Source organism: Carassius auratus, unplaced genomic scaffold (assembly GCF_003368295.1).
Source record: "Carassius auratus strain Wakin unplaced genomic scaffold, ASM336829v1 scaf_tig00033549, whole genome shotgun sequence".
Taxonomy (NCBI): Eukaryota; Metazoa; Chordata; class Actinopteri; order Cypriniformes; family Cyprinidae; genus Carassius; species Carassius auratus.
In genome coordinates, this window is record NW_020526088.1 from 193,810 (window position 1) to 212,882 (window position 19,073).

Sequence of the window (19,073 nt, forward strand, 5' to 3'; positions counted from 1 at the left end):
TTAGTCAAGTGACCACCATTACTATCAGGTGAGTTGAAATTCAAGTTCCTTTCTGTAGGAGGAAACCATTACTATTTAAAATCAAACTGAAAGTAATAGTTAAAATTGTTATATTTTCCCTAATACTGCGAAAATATTTTATAAATACAGGTTTTATAAAAAAAACAGATGTTGGATTTAGAACCGCATATTTCTCTTAGTTATTTTTTACAATCAATATCATTATATGGCATAAAAGAGAAATATGATAGAAGGATGCTCCAAGAAAGGTGGTTTATAAGAAAAATTCAATAAAGGAGCATCATTTAACTATCTGTAAAGTGTTTTGTGGCGCCATCTAAAGGATTGAATGGTCTTTGCCCAGAATAGGAAAAAAATGCTTTGATATTTTAGTTTTTTAGTTATGAATAATTTCATATGCAACTATAACTTTTCAGCAATAAATAAATAGATAAACAATTTGTCGCATAATTTTGACTTTATGACTGTCAATTGTGAGTTTATAGCTGAAGACAATACAATTCTTGAGAAAATACCGTTGTTGTTTTTTTTCTGACTATAAGTCGCACCTGAGTATAAGTTGCATCAGTCCAAAAATATGTAATGATGAGGAAAAAAACATATATAAGTCACACTGGACTATAAATCGCATTTAATCCTCCCTCTGGTGGCTGGAGACGGTAATGTTTTCTATTGGTTCATTTCTCTCGGTTCATGTCAAATTAATTTTGATAAATAAGTTGCACCTGAGTATATAAGTCGCAGGACCAGCCAAACTACGAAGAAAAAATGTGACTTATAGTCCGGGAAAATACGCTAAGTCAGAAATCTGAGTTTATATCTCTCAATTCTGATCCCCCCTCCCCCACCCAACACAGAATAAAAAAAAGTCAGAGCTGTGAGATTAAAAGTTTAATTTTATTTATTTCATTTTTAAATCGAGAAGAGTTTCCATTACTACATTACTATTATTATTTGTAATTTGGTGTTTCAAGCATAAGGTCAAAGGTTAAGAATACTCTATGTGACTTAAATGTTAAATGTTTTTTTTTCTTTTTTTCTATTTAACATTACATTAGTGAAAGACGACTTCCCTTATTTATCAAGTCTTCCCTCAGATAGATTAGACTACATGTTTTCTTGTGTGGTTTGGTATTGGTGCCATGAAAAATAATCATGTTGTTTTAAATTGCCGAAACGGATTGGCTGAAAACAAGAAACACTGATATGTGTAGTGGGAGTGATCAGCTGGCAGAGGATTAGTTTAGTTTCGTTTAGTTTTATTGATTTATATAGCATTGACTGGGTCAACAAGTGCTCTACAAAAATAATAAATACATAAAGCAACTAAGCATATAAAACAAATCACAAATTTTACAAAGATAATATTACACAAAATCAAATATTAGACAGCTTTTTCTCCAGACCATGAGCCAGTTTAAAAATATAAATCTTAAGTGTTAATTTAAAAACCTGAAAAGAGGAGGCTGATCTTACATACAAATTATTCCACAGCTTAGGTGCTGCCACCAAAAAGCATGATCCCCCTTGAGTTTCAAGCACGTCATAAGTACAGACAGCCACCAAACAATTAATGACCTTAAAGACCTGTTAGTTACATGAAACGAGAGGAGATCAGACAGGTAAGATGGTGCAAAACCTGCCACTGATTTATAAACAAACAGCAGGACCATAAAATAAAATCTAAACTTGATAGGAAGCCAATGCAAACTAATTTAAACTGGAGTGATACTTTCTCTGTTTTTGGTCCCTGTTAAAAGTCTGGCCACAGCATTTTGGACCATCTGAAGATGAGATAAACAAGACTGAGTATTTCCTAGAGACAATGAGTCACAATAATCCAATCTTGTTGAAATAAATGCATGAATAACAGTCTTCAGATCCTTATGGATAGATAGATAGATTTCTGATACAATTTCAGATATTTTGGATGAAAATCTGGAGCCTTGAGACTGTTCCATAGATTATCAAGGTCCAGAAAAGGTATAAAACGTAATTGTCAGAATACTCCATCTGCCCTCAGACATGCAATCTGGGTTATATGTAGCAATGGGAACACATTTTGTAAGCAAAGAAAACTTGCAAATGATTCATTCAAAAAGCTGATTCATTCAATAAGTAAAAACACCATCCATTTTACCGTCTTCAATTTATAATGCATGGAATTTTGGGTTTTAATAAACCAATAAATCAGTGTGCATACACTCCTGACCTTACTCCTGAGTGGGAAATTAAATAATCCGTGGTCCCATTAGTGGGAAAATGTGGGGATCTTCTCCTTGAACTGTAACCTTATCGTGGTGGAGGGGTTTGAGTACCCGAATTATCTTTGTATGATTTTTTATGCAAATAGACCCAGAGGATGAAAGTGAAACCAAGCAGTAGATTTCTAATGTGAGACCTTCACATTCAGTTTGATTTCTATTTGATTTGATTTGACTTGTCTATCTGATAAGATTTAGAAAAACATAGTCAAGGAAATTCATTCTTAATGTAATAATTTATACTTCTGACTTATCCTTCTTTTAAGGTTAAAAGGCTCAATTGTGAGGTTTATCATTTTATTATTTATTTTGTTTTTGTGAATACCTGTGTTTCAACTGTATTTTGCTATTTCGTGGTCTACAAAATGAAAGTGAGCCATCATAACATGTAGAGAACAGTGGGCACAGCTATCAGGCACCATTGAGCAGCGAAAAGCATCACAGTTGATCAAATGTTTGGGCCCCATTCACTGATTCAGTATCAGAGTAAACAGGAGTTTCCCATAAGCATGCCCGACGCATCGGGATGAGAGACCACTGCCTAAAATCACGTGATTTCTGCAGAAAGCTGGGCAAGCGACACCGTATAGTGCTAGACAGAGGAGTGAAAGCTTTGTAGCGTGAGAAAAATAAAGAAACATATAATTAAATAAACCTCAATGTGTCAGTGTTTTGCTGCCCAAATCTAAAGCGACTAAAGAAATAGGAAAAATAGAATGTAATGTCGAGTAGCCTATAAGCGGACTTTGGCAGGACATTGAAAAGTAAGTTATGTGATTAGACACACAGGTGCACACACGTGCTTAAAAACTAGAGGATGGCTCGGTCATGTACACATCAAGTGTACTTTCGTTTTTATCGTCGAGCTGTAAAGGCAAAACGTTTCCTTGTTTGGGCGCGTGCTCAAACTTCACCTGTTTCACCGCAACACAGGACACAAGAACACCACACAAGAGGTTCGATCAGGACTACAACAAGGTAGACGTATGATGCTAATAATGTAACAGTATTAAAGTACAAAACGAAATCGAAACTAAAACAAAAAACAAAAACAAAAGCTGTATTTGGAAAAACGACCCAGATTCTAAATATTATAATATTTTTCTAAGTCGGCACCGTGATTGATTGATCTATCGCCTGATTTAATTATTCATATGGATGCATTTATGTATTTGTTTTATTTAAGGGACGCGTGAAGCATAAAACCGGATGTATGTGCTCTGATACTTTTATTTACATTGTGTCTTCAATTTTGATATTTCATATTAATATAATTATTTAAGTTAGAAAAAGATCATGTTAGCTGTATTGAAGCTAAAGGCCCCGCGACAATGACGAGTTCTTTGTGGAGAAGCGTGGCTTTAAAAGACCCGATGTTTTTTTTTTTTTTTTTTTTTTTTTTTTTTTACTCTCATGTCATACAGTAGGCCAGTTTTTAAACTCTGTCAGTTTCATCTGGCAATTCGAACAATGAATGTTGAGTGAGAATGATCGCTGTAGCCTGTCTAGACACTTGCAAAATCTTTCGTGTGGTCAGATTTTACTAAGTTGTAGCTAGTAAAGAAACATTAATCGGTTAAGATATTATTTGTCTGTTGCTTCTGGTTAGCAGAAGCTGTTTTTGTCTCTGTCTGCCAGATATTACAGACACGTTTCAAGAGGGATATTTGATTGGTCCGCTGGCTGCTGGTCATTTTACAACAATATAAATATGATAGGCTACTCAAGCTTTCTGTGCTGAAAGGGCATGATTTCAAAAGACAATGATTCAACACAACTTGTCCATAATTACTCCAGTTAAAGATGGGTGGTGTTCCTTAAATGAGGGAAAAGGGAGATGTACAATTCATATTTATCATTTTAAAATTTTTCTTGCACAGCACCAGAGGACACATAATGTAGCTTATGTTATTGAATGGACTTATGTACGATTTAATTTATGTTTATATAGTATTTCACTCCATAGCTCATTTCTAATTTGTTAACCTCAATGCAGTAACACTCTCTGACCTATGGAGTTAAACGAGTGTCAAAAAAGATAAATGCAAACACTACCAGTGTTGGGCAAGCTACTTGGAAAATGTAGTGAGCTAAGCTCCCAGTTACTCTACAGTAAATTAAGCTTCACTACACTGAAGCTACCCCCCTGGGAAATGTAGCAAGCTAAGCTACATCAACAGTAGCTTGCTACATCTAAGCTCCTTTTAAAATTAAATTTTTATGTTGAACACGCTTTATTACAAGTCAATGCTATCTCAGTGCTTAAAACTGTCAGTCAATCAGATAGGCAGATGTAATTTTTTAGTTTAAGAGTTTTTTGTGTTCCTTTTACCCATTACCATTACCGCCACCTTCTGCTCCTGATGGTACCACTCCTTGGAGATGAGATGAGTTTATTTATGAATTTGGCAGTTGACAAATGTCAAATAATGTATTTCATGTAAATTAGATGAAATACTAAAAAATTCACTAAATTCATATGACATTCTATTGATATGCTCGATGTATAAGCACAAGGTCTTCTCAGCTTTTCAATGTTATCAACATAAGGGCAGAGTAATTAAGGCAGATTTAACAAAACTCCTGAAATTGTTCTACTCTCTAACAAACACATTTTGTTTCATAAAAAGGAATATTGCAATAGAGAAGTTTTGTTTTAATTGTTTTACTGCAGTAAAACATCCAAACGACAAAAGCACAGCTAGACAGTCCAAGCTGTAAATCAGATACGTTTAGTTAAATACAGGATCCTACACCAATACACAAATTGCAATGTATTTTTCGCAACTGGCGCCATCATATGACGCCATGCGCGTGCACGCAAGGGGAGTCAGAATTCGGCACAACACCTGTTTCACATAAGTTAATGTTACAACACAAAATTGGGGCCAATAACTGCAAAAAAGCCCGTGCTGCTACCTCAGATTGGGGCTACAGACCCTGTCAAACAGTCACGCGTGGAAAACCTGTTGATTGTGTCTTTTATCAGTAGGTGTACGTGTGTAAAAAACAAACAAAAAAAACAAAAAAAGTTGGTATTGTTGTCATGAAGACAAGAGCCTGGGGCCTGTTCTTCGTACGTGGCTAACTCAGATAGCTGGATTTGAATGTTGACGATTTGGCGTGATCTTGGATCATTTGGTTCTTTGAAGCTCATCCCGGAGCTGCTGTCATAGCAACAGGTCCTTTAGCTTAAACCTGCTCGGGAGCAGCGTATTTCATATAAACAGGATTAGATTGCTTCTTTTCAACCAGAACTGATACTCAAAATATGTCTGCTACCACCACTACTTTATTACAAGAGTATCGTACTGATCCAGGGACAATAATTTAAAATAATAATTATTAAAAATAATATTTAAAAATAATATAAAAATGTTGTGTAGTCCATAACAGCCTACTATAGACACAGCCAGTTTTACTTCCTGAAATATTTATTTGTCATAAAATTAGTACTGCATAATTGTATTAGAGTCTTACACACATGCTATACAGATAATAGAGTCGTGCATTATTTTGAGTGATGACTGCTATTATAAGAGTGGCTTGATGGAGCGCAGCAGATGCAGATAACATGATATTGACCCTTAAGAAACTTTCATTAATGCTGCCACGTAACAAATCTGTCCAAATATAAAATGAAATGAATAGATAATTTCTACATTGAAATAAAAATGTAAAGACTGCACAACTATTATAAATTGCGAATCTAAATAATTGGGAATAATGAAGAAAATTCCAATAAAATAAAAACATGTATCTATTATCTGTCTCCTGTATCTGTTATCACATTTATGTAGTTTTGTTTGCTTGGCTGTTTCCTTATAAAAGTCCATAAATTTGTAAAGTTTTTCGTCAGGTGTCGTTTTAAATCATATGACGTCATTACATTGCCGTCTTGCCACCAGCCAATCGCTGCACTGCTTATAATGGTTCGAGTATCGATACTTATCCCCTTTTAAGCCAACACATGAACACGCAATTATCTCACATAACTCAATCCAGCGATACTAATCATACACAACAGGTGTGTTCGAAGAAACCAATTAGCCAGATAAGGATTAGCACGATGATATCATCTTGGATGTGTCATTTGATCTCGGATGTAATAAGCGACGTACGAAGAACAGGCCCCTGGTGTGTGAAGACACAGAAACGCTCCTGACACGCAGCAGAAAAGCCATGCAGCCAGTGTGTCACTGGCCTTAGAAGTAAACAATCCCCCGCGTGGGGTGCGTTCTTGTGATTGGCTAAAACAAGGGAGATATCTAATTGGTTGCTGATCATTCCCCGTTTAAAAAAATTCATTTGTGTGTCGAGCCAAGTCAGGGGAGTCTCAAAATTTACACACAAATGAAGTGAAGTTCACAGACCGCAAGACGTTTGTAAATCAAGGGTATATTTGTGTGTGCATCAGAAATACATTTCTGAATCTTGTCCTGTGCATTTATGAATCTTGAGTGCATTTGTAAATGTTGTTTGCATTTGTGAATTGTGTATTTCTGAATTTTGAGTGCATTTGTGAATTGTATATGCATTTGTGAATCATGTGTGTGTATTTATGAATCATGTGTGTGCATATGTGAATGTAGTGTGTGCATTTATCTTTTTTGAGACTCGTTTAGCTCCATACTGACCGGACTTATGCACTTTCAAGATTTTAAGGGGTACAAAAACACTCATCAAGTTCTGTCTTTGTGTTTTGGCAGTATAATTACAAGATATTACATAATTTATATTCCTAAATTCCTAAAAAATTAAGTTGTATGTTTGAAGGAGTATTTCTGTTCCAAAAATACTCCTTCCGGTTTGTCACAAGTTTCGGAAAGTTTTTTTCGAGTATGGCTCTGTGTGACGTTAGATGGAGCGGAATTTCCTTATATGGGTCCTGAGGGCACGTTTGCCGGAAGAGCGCGCGCTCCCGTATAACAGAGCACTGAGAGCACAACAGACTTCACTGATCAGAGCGAGAGCGAAATGTCACAAAAGAAGTGTGTTTTTGGTTGCCAGGGCAAGACAACCCTGCACAGATTACCAAAGAAAAAACAGTATTAAGGGACCAGTGGATGGAGTTTACTTTTACAGAGCATCAACGGAGTTGTGCAAATGTTTGTGTTTGTTCCCTGCATTTCTAAAATGCTTGTTTTACAAACAAGACCCAGTTTGACCACGGATTTGCGAATCGTTTATTTCTTATTATGCGTCGGTGCGTAGCCAAATGTGTCGTCCTAGTTTTTGATACGCAACGCGCCGATTCACGCAATACTATGCGTTGTCTGTGGGGGCGACATTGCAAGTATTGTACATTAATTCAAGTATATTATGTTTACAGAAGAAGAAGGTTTGAATACATTGGCGGGCGAATAGGAAAAATTATGCGAACTTATACGTATTCATCCACATTTATACGATAGTTCATCAGCAACAGAATACACTCCTCTTCAGTTGCCATTGTATTCTGAATATCACGCGACCCTACTCTACTAATATCACCCGACTCTACTACCCCCTGTTGCGTGAGCGGTGTATTGCATACACGCATCACCCGTGACGCTTGCTATGCTATAGACTATGGAAGGGAGCGCGTCGCTCGCGTTGCTTGCTCGCATTTCTCGCGTTGGCTATGAATCGGCCCTTACATCTGTCAGACAGGTTGCTGACATTTCAATAGGGTCGCTGTGTCCATTTCTTTTACTATCTATGGGTAAACCTCACTCCCCGATCTCAAGAGACGCACTAGCGACAGATACTAGTGGATGTACCCATTTAGCCTCCTTGTTAGTGCGTCTGCCTCTCATACCGGAGACCTAGGTTCGAGCCCCACTCTGAGCGAGTGCAAGGAGCGTCGGAGAGGACCCAGGAGAGAGGGGTTACAATAGGATGAACACTATAAGGCCCGATCAATAATATTTAAAGTGTTAATATCACGGTCACTTCATTAAGATTGAGTATTTTTCTCCTTAAGATGGCTCAGTATCACAGGCTCTCAGACGCCAGTGCCTCAGATCACAGCACGAGCGTTTCTGCTGGAGTGATCAGTAAGTATTACTTTCATTGAATTTGAGCAACATCTGTTTTATATTAGCAGCATAAAGCATCACATATCCCTTACAAAAAACAAAACAAAAAAAAAACAATCTAATGGGAATAATAGACCAGAGTGGACCAGAGTCAGGGGAGAACTGACATAATTCATCTAATTATTTTATTTATTTACAATTACCAAATTGCTGATAACTTACAGGTATGGCGTAGTTGTATGTGTGTTCCTCATTAGTCAGTCCAGTGTGGTAGCTACACAATTATATTGTAATAGAGAATCATAATCTTGTTTTTCTTTGTCTTAATGCTACATCAATGTCATTGAAACAAATGCAGATATTCCATAAAATTAAAATCATGAATAATCAGATTTAGAGTGACGCTGTGAACAAACAGTTATTTGTCTCTGAAATAAATTACTATTCAGGAAAATATATGTAATAGTATTTTATGTAGATTGCGTTTAACAAAGTACACATTCAAATGTTTTTATGAATGTTTGGACTGAGTCCTCATTGCATTTACACAGTTTTGACCAGCAGGGGACACCTTTTGGTGTTTTGAGCACTTCAAAAAAATAATTTTAGTTGGTTCAGTTTATTCAAAGTTTGGAAAAGCTTTGTTTTGTTGTATGTAGTGGTTACACTATTTTTGTAGAAATTATTCTAAATCTTGATTACAGAAGTGCTAAAAGATCATGGATACACCATAGAGAAAGAACTTGGCCGAGGGGCTTCAGGAATGGCGTTTCTGGTGAAAGACACAGAAGGAGACCCTTATGTGATCAAACAGTTGAATTCCAGAGATGTAAGCATTTACCAAATATTACTCAAGTATTTCACCATAGAAGTGACAACATTTTCTTTCAATTCTTTCCCCCTTCCTTTTAGGAGGAGGAGCTGGATGCAGTCAGAAAGGAAGTTGAGATCCTGAAAAATCTCAGCTTTGGATATATTGTAACTTATGTGAATTCATTTGAAGGTTGTTGTTTTTTTCTCCTTTGTACACTAATTTTCCTTTCTTCCATATAAAAAAAGTGGTGGTGTTTTGTTGGGTTTCTTATGAAATAGAACTACAAAAAATAACCACAATGGAGACTGAAGAAGAATAGCAAATATTATATATAAATAAATAAACATAAAAAAAACATCAGTATAGCTGTCAGAGAATGAAGCTATTTTAACATATTATGAGTTAAACTATTCTTTGACTGAATGTTAATTTATTTAGATAATGAAGCAGGACGCATTTATATTGTGATGGAGTACTGTGAAGGAGGAGATCTTTCAAAAGTCATGGAAACACATCAAGGAGAAAGTTATTTTGAAGAACAACAGGTGAGTTTCTTAGGCAGACATACATCCATACTGTACATTCCATGCTATATACTTTAAACAACCGTATCAAAACCAAAATTTGTGATACAAAACAAAACATGAATGCTACAATGCTACACCCATAAAATACAAAATCCTTGTGTGTACATCACACACACACACACAATCACGTCTGGTCAGCTATCCTTGTGGGGACTCTCCATAGGTGTAATGGTTTTTATACTGTACAGATCGTATTTTCTATCGCCCTACACCAACCCTACACCTAACCCTAACCCTCGCAGGAAACGTTCTGCATTTTTAGATTTCCAAGAAACTTCATTCTGTGTAATTTATTAGCTTGTTTACCCGTGGGGACCTCAATTTAGGTCCCCACCGTGACACAAGTCCCCATGAGTCTGTGTGTATTCAGGTTTTAGTCCCCACTAGAATAGAAAAACAAGTACACACACACACACACACTCAGACTCACTAATACACACACCTTTCTCCATGTGTGCAGATTCTTGACTGGCTTGTTCAGATTTGTCTGGCTCTGCGTTATCTCCATGAGAAGAAAATTCTTCACAGAGATATAAAACCTCAGGTATGCACTGATAAAGCTTAAAAAAATCATATCACAAAGTCAAATCTGTTAGACTTCTGAGATTTCTGTTGTCACTGTAGAATATCTTCCTGACTGAAGATGGTTACATCAATCTGGGAGATTTTGGATGCTCAAAAGTATTGGAAAGGTAAATAAAAAACAGTAATGGGGACTAGAGATGGATCAAAACGCTAATTATTGGCCAAAACCAAAAGTCCTGGACATTTATAGGTTTGAGTTTACATTGTGTTATCTTTGCAGAGCTGATGAATATGTTAATTCAGTTGTGGGTGCAAAGCTCTATGTCAGCCCAGAAGTTTATCAGAGGAGATATAATTCCAAGAGGTAAGCTTGTAAGAGTGTATAAAGAGTGTATATAAACTGTTATATTCAGCATCATAAAACGGTTAAAATTTCCTTAAGATCTTTTGAGGTTATTTTAGTTGTCTAAAAATATAACAGTTACTTGTTTTAAACTCTAAAAAGGGAGTTAGTGGAGTTGTAATTATTATTTAAACAATTATGGTGATGGTTAATTAAAATTGTATTCTCATATTTAAAGGAAAATGTGATTCAGTCTTGTAAATAACTTTTTAAGATGAAAGATTTAAAGATTAAAGTTAAATTATGCAGAGGCACCATTTGTCTGTGATTTATAGTTCTGGATATGGATAGTGAATATTGAAATTACGTGTTGTTTTATGTGTTTTTGGGTGAAGGGAAACATCTGTTAAGCTGTTTATGGTTATGTTGTGGATAAAAGCATATGTCAATACAGTTGACTATATTGCTTTATTCAATGAGTCATAGTTGTGTTAATGACAGTGATGCAACAAGATTCTTCCTACTTGTGCTGTTTTAGCAGCATACAGCAATTTGATTCAACAACATAATTCAAAGTCAACTTCAAACAAGTGTTTTCCATCCACTCAAAATCACACACAATTTAGATGTAAATTTTAAAAGAAGAAAGCACATTCCACTAAAGAATATTAAAGGGTTAGTTCACCCAAAAATGACAATTTTGTCATTAATGACTCACCCTCATGTCGTTCCAAACCCGTGAGACCTCCGTTCATCTTTGGAACACAGTTTAAGATATTTTAGATTTAGTCCGAGAGCTTTCTGTCCCTCCACTGAAAATGTGTGTACGGTTTACTGTCCATGTCCAGAAAGGTTAGACAAACATCAACAAAGTAGTCCATGTGACATCAGAGGGTGAGTTAGAATTTGCTGAAGCATCCAACATACATTTTGGTCCAAAAATAACAAAAACTACGACTTTATTCAGCATTGTCTTCTCTTCCGGGTCTATTGTGATGTCCAGTTCACAAACAAATCATTCAATTTATCCAGTTCACCAAATCGAACTGAATCATTTGAAACGGTTCGCGTCTCCAATAAGAATTACATTACATTTATTCAATTAGCAGATGCTTTAATCCAAAGCGACTTACAAATGAGGACAGTGGAAGCAATAAAAAAATAAATAAATAAAAAATGCAATGATATATAAGTGCTATAACAAGTCTCAGTTAGCTTAACACAGTACATGTAGCAAGGGCCTTTAAATAATATAATGAACAAAAAGAAAAAAAAAATTGTGTCTTTTTTAAGATTCGAATTAGAATAGTGAGTGCTAAAGTTAGAGGGTCAAATAAAGATGGAAGAGATGTGTTTTAAGCCGATTCTTGAAGATGGCTAAGGACTCAGCTGCTCGGATTGAGTTGGGGAGGTCATTCCACCAGGAGGGAACATTTAATTAAAAAATCTGTAAAAGAGACTTTGTGCTTCTTTGGGATGGCCTAATCAAGCAACGGTCACTTCCACAATGCAAGCTTCTAGAGGGCACATAAGTCTGAAGTAATAAATTTAGGTAAATGGGTGCAGACCCAGTGGTAGTTTTGTAGGTAAATGTCAATGCCTTGAATTTTATGCTAGCAGCTAATGGTAGCCAGTGCAAATTGTTAAACAGAGGTGTGATGTGTATTCTTTTTGGCTTATTAAATAAATAAATATTGCTGCCGCGTTCTGGATTAATTGTAAAGGTTTGATAGAACTGGATGGAAGATCTGCAAAGAGAGCATTGCAATAGTCCAGCCTGGACACACAAAAAAAAGAGCTTGAACAAGAAGTTGTGCAGCTTGTTCCGAAAGAAAGGGCCTGATCTTCTTGATGTTGAATAAAGCAAATCTGGAGGATCGGACAGTTTTAGCAATGTGGTCTGAGAAAGTCAGCTGATCATCAATCTTTACTCCAAGGTTTCTGGCTGTTTTTGAAGGAGTTATGGTTAATGTGCCTAACTTGATGGTGATATTGTGATGAAACGATGGGCTTGCTGGAATCACAAGCAGTTCGGTCTTGGTAAGGTTAAGTTGAAGGTGATAGTCCATCATCCAGCAATAAATGCAGTGTTATGAAAAGCCATGTTTCTGAATGACAGAACCTAATGATGCCATGTAGACAGAGAAGAGAAGTGGTCCAAGAACTGAGCCCTGAGGCACCCCAGTAGTTACATGTTGTGATTTGGACACCTCACTTCTCCAAGATACTTTGAAGGACCTATCTGATAGGTAAGACTCAAACCACTGAAGTGTGGTTCCTGAGATGCCCTTTGCCAGTAGGGTTGACAGGAGGATCTGGTGGTTAACCGTGTCAAAACAGCGGACAGATCAAGCAGGATAAGTACTGAAGATTTGGATTTCGCTTCGTAGTTTTTGTTATTTTTAAACCAAAATGTATTTTCGATGCTTCAACAAATTCTAACTGACCCTCTGATGTCGCATGGACTACTTTGATGATGTTTTTATTATCTTTCTGGACATGGACAGTATACCATACATACATTTTCAGTGGAGGGACAGAAAGCTCTCGGACTAAATCTAAAATATCTTAAACTGTGTTCCAAAGATGAACTGAGGTCTCACGGGTTTGGAACGACATGAGGGTGAGTCATTAATGGTATAATTTTCATTTTTCGGTGAACTAACCCTTTACTTTAAATGCATTGTGTCGCAGACTAAACAATACATGATTTAAATCCAGCCTTTAGAACTACTTAGAAATATAATGTTTAGTTTTGTAACTTTTTAAAGTAGACAGTGCACACATACTTGATTTTCACTCTCATGCATTGGCTATTTTAGTGACATATGGTCATTGGGATGGGTGCTCCATGATCTCTGCATGCTTGATGTGTGGGTGAGTAGCTATTTGTTATTTATTTTTTCCAAAAAGCACCATATGTCACATTTTCAGTCCAGTGATTATGAAAAAAAATGTATAAAGGGTCAAATAAAAAAGTCATTACATAACAGAAAGCCACAGTGGAAAGAACCAGGGAGGTGAGGATGGGAGGAGAGGAGAGGTCTGGTGCTACACCTGGATGCAAATTCATAGTGGAATTGACGGAGGGAGAAGCCATGATGGAGTCTTGGCTTATGACATTCAGAGAACGACTGATAGGGAAGAAGCCATTGATAGTGGAGCCCTAGGTACAGATGGAGAGCTGATGGGACACCGATGGTTCAGGCGACCAAGGCGTAACCACAGTGCCAAATGTTCAAGGTGGAGCCAGACTGAGGTAGAGCCGGTGTGAACGGGGCCCGAAGCAGAGCCAGCTGAAGCAGTAGAGTGGGTAGATGGAGCACAGTGGAAGGCTCTTGAGTGGCACAGGCAGGGTGATGGATGTCAAAGGTGGAGCCAGAGGGATGAGAGAGTCTGGTGGAGCCAACAGGTCATTGTAGCGATGGGACCAGCAGTCGGAGGAGGAAACGCGGGGACCCACTTGCATGGTGACCACAAGACCCGAGGCTCATCCACAGCAAAGCATCAGGTGATAAGACAATGGGTTGAAGGGAACCAGCGAAGATGGGGCTGAAGGACTGGGTGAATCTGGATGAGGAGTTGAGAGAGGGAGGACAGGCATGATTACTGAACACAGTCTAATCATGAAACAGGCTTTATGATGGATAGGAACAGCGGAGATAATGACCCAGGAGACACAGGGTGAGGAGCATTACCTCAGTTTCAATCACTGAATATGTTTAGACTGTGAAATTAATATCTTACTTACTTTCCTACGCACATCTGCACTTTGTTGTTTATGATGAGAGATTTCACAAGAGAGCAGAATTCAGTCAGTGATAACACACAGTGAACAAAACACCAGTGTTTCAGCGATGACTCATCAGAACGCCTCTGATTGTTCATTGCATTCATAAGCTCAACAGAATCATTTGTGATTGGTTATGATGCGAAGCACTGTGAAAACTCATCTGGCTCAAGTCCAGCCAAAGCATAGATGCATATTTGAATTTGGCAGTTAGTGATGTGCCACACAGAAATCAAATATAACAAATATTATTTGCCTATTTTTTTATTTTAATGTTTTGTCTTTTGGAAGCTGCATTCAAAATACACTTGGCTCAGAAATCTGAGGGGTGCATGCCCAGGTTTGAATGGGCATGATGCCTCTGTTCCTGTTTTTGTTCCTTTCTTTTTCAGATCTTGTCATTGTTGCGGTGATTTTTCTATGTATCATGTAACACTGGTTGCAGTTATATCCAGATATTTTATTTTTTATTTTTCTTTAACCCCTACTGACACTAAGCAGATTCTCATATTTTTTTTTTGTATTACTTCCACAGGCAGATGTCATGCAGCGTCACATAATTCATGCAGTCAGCATGACAGGAAACCCCCTTCATATCTCAGAGAGATACTCAGCAGAACTGAGAGAATTAATCAGACAAATGCTCAACCTTGACCCTAGAGAAAGGCCTTCAGTTGAAGAGATTCTAGCAAAACCATTCCTGGAAGATGCAGTGGACAGAAACAGCAGAACTCCACAGGCACTGATTCAGTGTTTCATTAAGTCTGTCAACAGCTATGATAAGGCCTACAACCAGCACTATAAAGACCTTGAAGCCTTAGTTAGTGAGTGGGGAAGAATAACAGATTCGATGGAGTCTGCACATTACAGCGCCACAGCCGGCAGTCTGTCAGGTTCAGTGATTGGAGCAGCTGGAGGAATCACTGCATTAGTTGGTTTAATTTTGGCACCGTTCACTCTCGGTGCATCTCTGATTGTTACTGGTGTTGGTGTTGGAGTTGGAGTTGCAGGTGGAGTAACAGGTGCTGCATCCACCATTACTAATACTGTACAACAAAAATCATTCAGAGAGAGCCTTGAACAAATTCAGCAAAAGTATAAAACTGTAAGCGAACCAATTCTTACACCGCTGAATACATTGAGAAAAGTACTGAAAAAAATCACGAAGTTCAGTTTTTTTTTTGGCACATCAACTTTTGACAATGTAAAAATATCATGCAATTTAGACAGAAGAAGTATGTTCTGTGCCACACAACTCATGAATTTAGGTCTGCTGGCAAATGTAAGCAGAATTGCTACTCAGACTGCAAGAGTAGGACGAGTAGTAGCAGAAGCAGTCTCAGGTGTGTTAAGTGGACTACTAGTCATACTTGATGTCGCCTTCATAGTGATGGATTCGGTAGACATACACCAAATGAGACAGGGAAAAGTAGATGATCCAGAAAAGGTCAGATCCAGTGTTCTCAAATCCATTGCAGAGATGAGGAAAACACATAATGAACTTTGCAATGTCCTGAAGGAAATGCAGAAAACTAGAGAGGAACTAAAAGACTACATAGAATTGGCCAAGGATGTCAGGGAAATAGACAATGATTTAAATAGTTTAACCATATAGATATGATTTCAGTCAGAGAGTCAGGAAACGTCATATATTGCTCTGAATCCAGAATTTTTTTGTGTAACATGAGGTTGAGTATTTGTGATTCCCCTAGAGTTAAACAGTTGAGTTTTACCATTCAGCCAAACTCCAAGTCTGGCGGTAGCACTTTTAGCTACAGCTTAGCGTAGATCATTGAATCTGATTAGACCGTTAGTATCTCACTCAAAAATACTGTTTAACTCTAGGGGAGTTGAAAAAGGAGCCTATTTTCAAACATAGTGGAGTGTCTTTTAAGTCACCTTTTGTTTATATAGCACTTTTTACAATATACATTTTACAAAACAAATCAGGTTTACAGTGATAAATGGAATACAATATGCCACAAAGTCTGAAAAAAGAAAATTACATTGTTCAGCTTGAGTCAGATTAGTGTTGATTCAGGTCCATTATAAATATATTAAGTTATTAATTAATTTGTTACAATCTATTCAATAGCTCTGGAGAAAAACGATGTCATATTCCAACTCCGTTAAGTTCTCATATAATAGTGTCACTGCAGTCAGATCAGTAATATAGTTGAATAGTTGGTGTCCACAGCTGAACAAGCCAGAGTTAAGAGTTGCTAGATAGTTGCTGGATAGATAGATAAAATAAATAAAAGATAGATAGATAGATGGATGGATGCGGGTAATTGAAACACTTTTTCCAAGGTAATAGTTAATGTATATTGTGTTATGTTATGTTTTATTTCATCTTACTTTGTTTGCTTGATTATCAGATTTCTTTCACCTTGTTTTTATATCCCTCTGTTTCAGTTTAAGGTGGTTGATTCTCAAGCCCCTTTATCTCAAGCTCTCCACTGGTATGTTACGACTGACCGGTTTATAGTGCATTAAAATCCTCCTGGGAAGTTTGTATTTACGTTTTGTCATGTCGGAATTATGACGTCAGGTGCATTCAAGTCATTCTGGTCAATTTAACTTTTCTACATAAGTCATGTCTACTCAACATGACTTGAACATAGGGGTTTGAGCAGGGCTGGGAAGGTTACTTTTAAAATGTATTTCACTACAGATTACAAAATACAAGCTTTAATTAAAGCTGCAAGCAGCGATGAACGGGCCCTCGCACCCGGGCTCACCGCCATCGTGTTGCTCTAGTAAAAAGGTGAACGTTGAGAAATATGCATTTAATGTCCTAAATATAAGTGGAATATATCAAAGTATATCCCATATATGTGCCAATCTTACCGTTGCCAGCAGGTGGGGCTATCATTATAATGGAATATTGGCCTACAGATGTGTTCAGGCCAGGACTCTTATCAAACATTTGGAGTTTGGGGAAGATTGAACATTTTATGCTTGAGTTACAACAACTTCTCTTGCTGTGGCAAGACATCAAATTTTGTCATGGCGCCATGGAAACACCCTTTAACAAAAACTCAAGATCTCCAAAAGTTAACATTGCACAGGCCTTTAGATTAGACTGACCACAAAATATATGTTAATCTCAAAATAATTATAGGAGTAGTTTGTTGCAGCGTAAAACATGTCACTTCCTGTTGCCAATAGGTGGCGCTATGACTATAGCTGAATGTGGGCATGTAGATCTGTTAAGGGCAGAAGTTTTATCTAACATGTGAAGTTTGGGGCAGATTGGACATTGTATGTCTGAGTTACAGCAACTTCCTTTTTCATGGCGAAACATCGAAATTTGTCAGGCCACCATGGACACGCCCTTTAACGAAATCTAAAGATCTTCGCAATTTAACATCGCAAAGGGCTTAAGATTACACTGACCAGGTTTGGTGTTGATCTGAATAAATCTCTAGGAGGAGTTCGTTAAAGTACAACCCCTGAAAATGGCAAAAAAAACGCCAATTTTGCAGCGAAAATTCTAAATAAACGACTTCCTGTTGGGAATCGGATTTCGTATCAAGAGACTTTTTTGTAGGTATTGGTGTGTTACATGTGTATACCAATTTTTGTACATGTACGTGAAACATAGCTTGAGGCGCACTCTGTTGAAAGTGTATAGGTGGCGCTATCGAGCCATTTTGCCACACCTGATGGAATTTTGGCCTTCAGATATGTTCAGGCCAGGACTCTTATCACACATGTGCAGTTTGGGGAAGATCGGACATTTTATGCCTGAGTTATAACATCTTTTATTCCCATGGCGAGACATCGAACTTCGTGACGGCGCCATGGACACGACTTTTAACGAAAACTCAAGATCTTCACAACTTAACATCGCACAGGCCTTTAGATTAGACTGACCACAAAAAATACATTGATGTCATAAAATTTCTAGGAGTAGTTCATCGCAGTGTAAAATATGTCACTTCCTGTTGCCAGTAGGTGGCGCTATGACTATAACTGAATATGGGCATGTCAATCTGTTCAGGTCAGGAGTCTCATCAAACATGTGATGTTTGGGGCAGATTGGTCATTGTATGTCTGAGTTATAGCAACTTCCTGTTTCATGGCGAATCATCGAAATTCGCCAGGCCGCCACGGACACGCCCATTAATGAAAAACTCAAAAGCTTCGCAATTTAACATCGCAAAGGCCTTCAGATTAGGCATACCAAATTTGGTGTTGATCTGAATGAATCTCTAGGAGGAGTTCGTTAAAATACAACGCATGGAAATGACAAAAATGACACAAAATTTGCTCATAATATTAGTAATAACCGACTTCCTGTTGGGTTTCGGATTTTGCTCCAAGAGACTTTTTGTAGGTATTGGAGAGTTACATGTGTATACCGATTTTCATACATGTACATGAAACGTAGCTCGAGGCGCACACCGTTGAACGTGTATAGGTGGCGCTGTTGAGCCATTTTGCCACACCCACTTCTGAAACCCATATCAGACGTAAATTTTCGCCAGTTCTGAGGTGTGTGCAAAGTTTCATGACTTTTCGAGCATGTTTAGGCCCTCAAAAATGCGATTCATTTTGGAGAAGAAGAATAATAATAATAAATATAGCTGCAAGCAGCGATGTCGGGCTCAAGCCACCAATGCCATCGCCACCCCGGTGGCATCAGGTAAACTGTGCCCAGCGGGCACATGCATTCACAATATCCCTCTGGCAGTGAGGTTTTA

General features: G+C 37.5%; 1 protein-coding gene across 2 annotated transcripts; it reads left to right on the top strand.

Annotated features, from left to right (window-relative positions):
- The first annotated feature begins 2,981 nt into the window (after nucleotides 1-2,981).
- Nucleotides 2,982-16,879, top strand: LOC113081260 (serine/threonine-protein kinase Nek1-like). 2 transcript variants are annotated; one of them, XM_026253331.1, is made up of 10 exons: nucleotides 2,982-3,263; nucleotides 8,251-8,323; nucleotides 9,010-9,134; nucleotides 9,218-9,308; nucleotides 9,558-9,664; nucleotides 10,167-10,250; nucleotides 10,331-10,398; nucleotides 10,512-10,595; nucleotides 13,397-13,451; nucleotides 13,568-14,257. In XM_026253331.1, exons 1-10 carry the CDS (start codon nucleotides 3,114-3,116, stop codon nucleotides 13,742-13,744), a joined length of 1,014 nt encoding a protein of 337 aa, XP_026109116.1. In that variant the 5' UTR covers nucleotides 2,982-3,113; the 3' UTR covers nucleotides 13,745-14,257. The 2 variants fall into 2 exon arrangements, with proteins under 2 accessions (XP_026109116.1, XP_026109115.1); XM_026253330.1 differs by lacking the exon at nucleotides 13,568-14,257 and adding an exon at nucleotides 14,900-16,879 and having other exon boundaries at nucleotides 3,073-3,263.
- Nucleotides 16,880-19,073: the final 2,194 nt, after the last annotated feature.

Coding starts and splice junctions, on each gene's coding strand:
- LOC113081260 (XM_026253330.1), top strand. CDS start 3,114: ATGTACACATCAAGTGTACTTTCGTTTTTATCGTCGAGCTGTAAAGGC. Junction 9,135..9,217: donor AACAGTTGAATTCCAGAGAT/GTAAGCATTTAC, acceptor CCTTCCTTTTAG/GAGGAGGAGCTGGATGCAGT. Junction 9,309..9,557: donor TTATGTGAATTCATTTGAAG/GTTGTTGTTTTT, acceptor TAATTTATTTAG/ATAATGAAGCAGGACGCATT.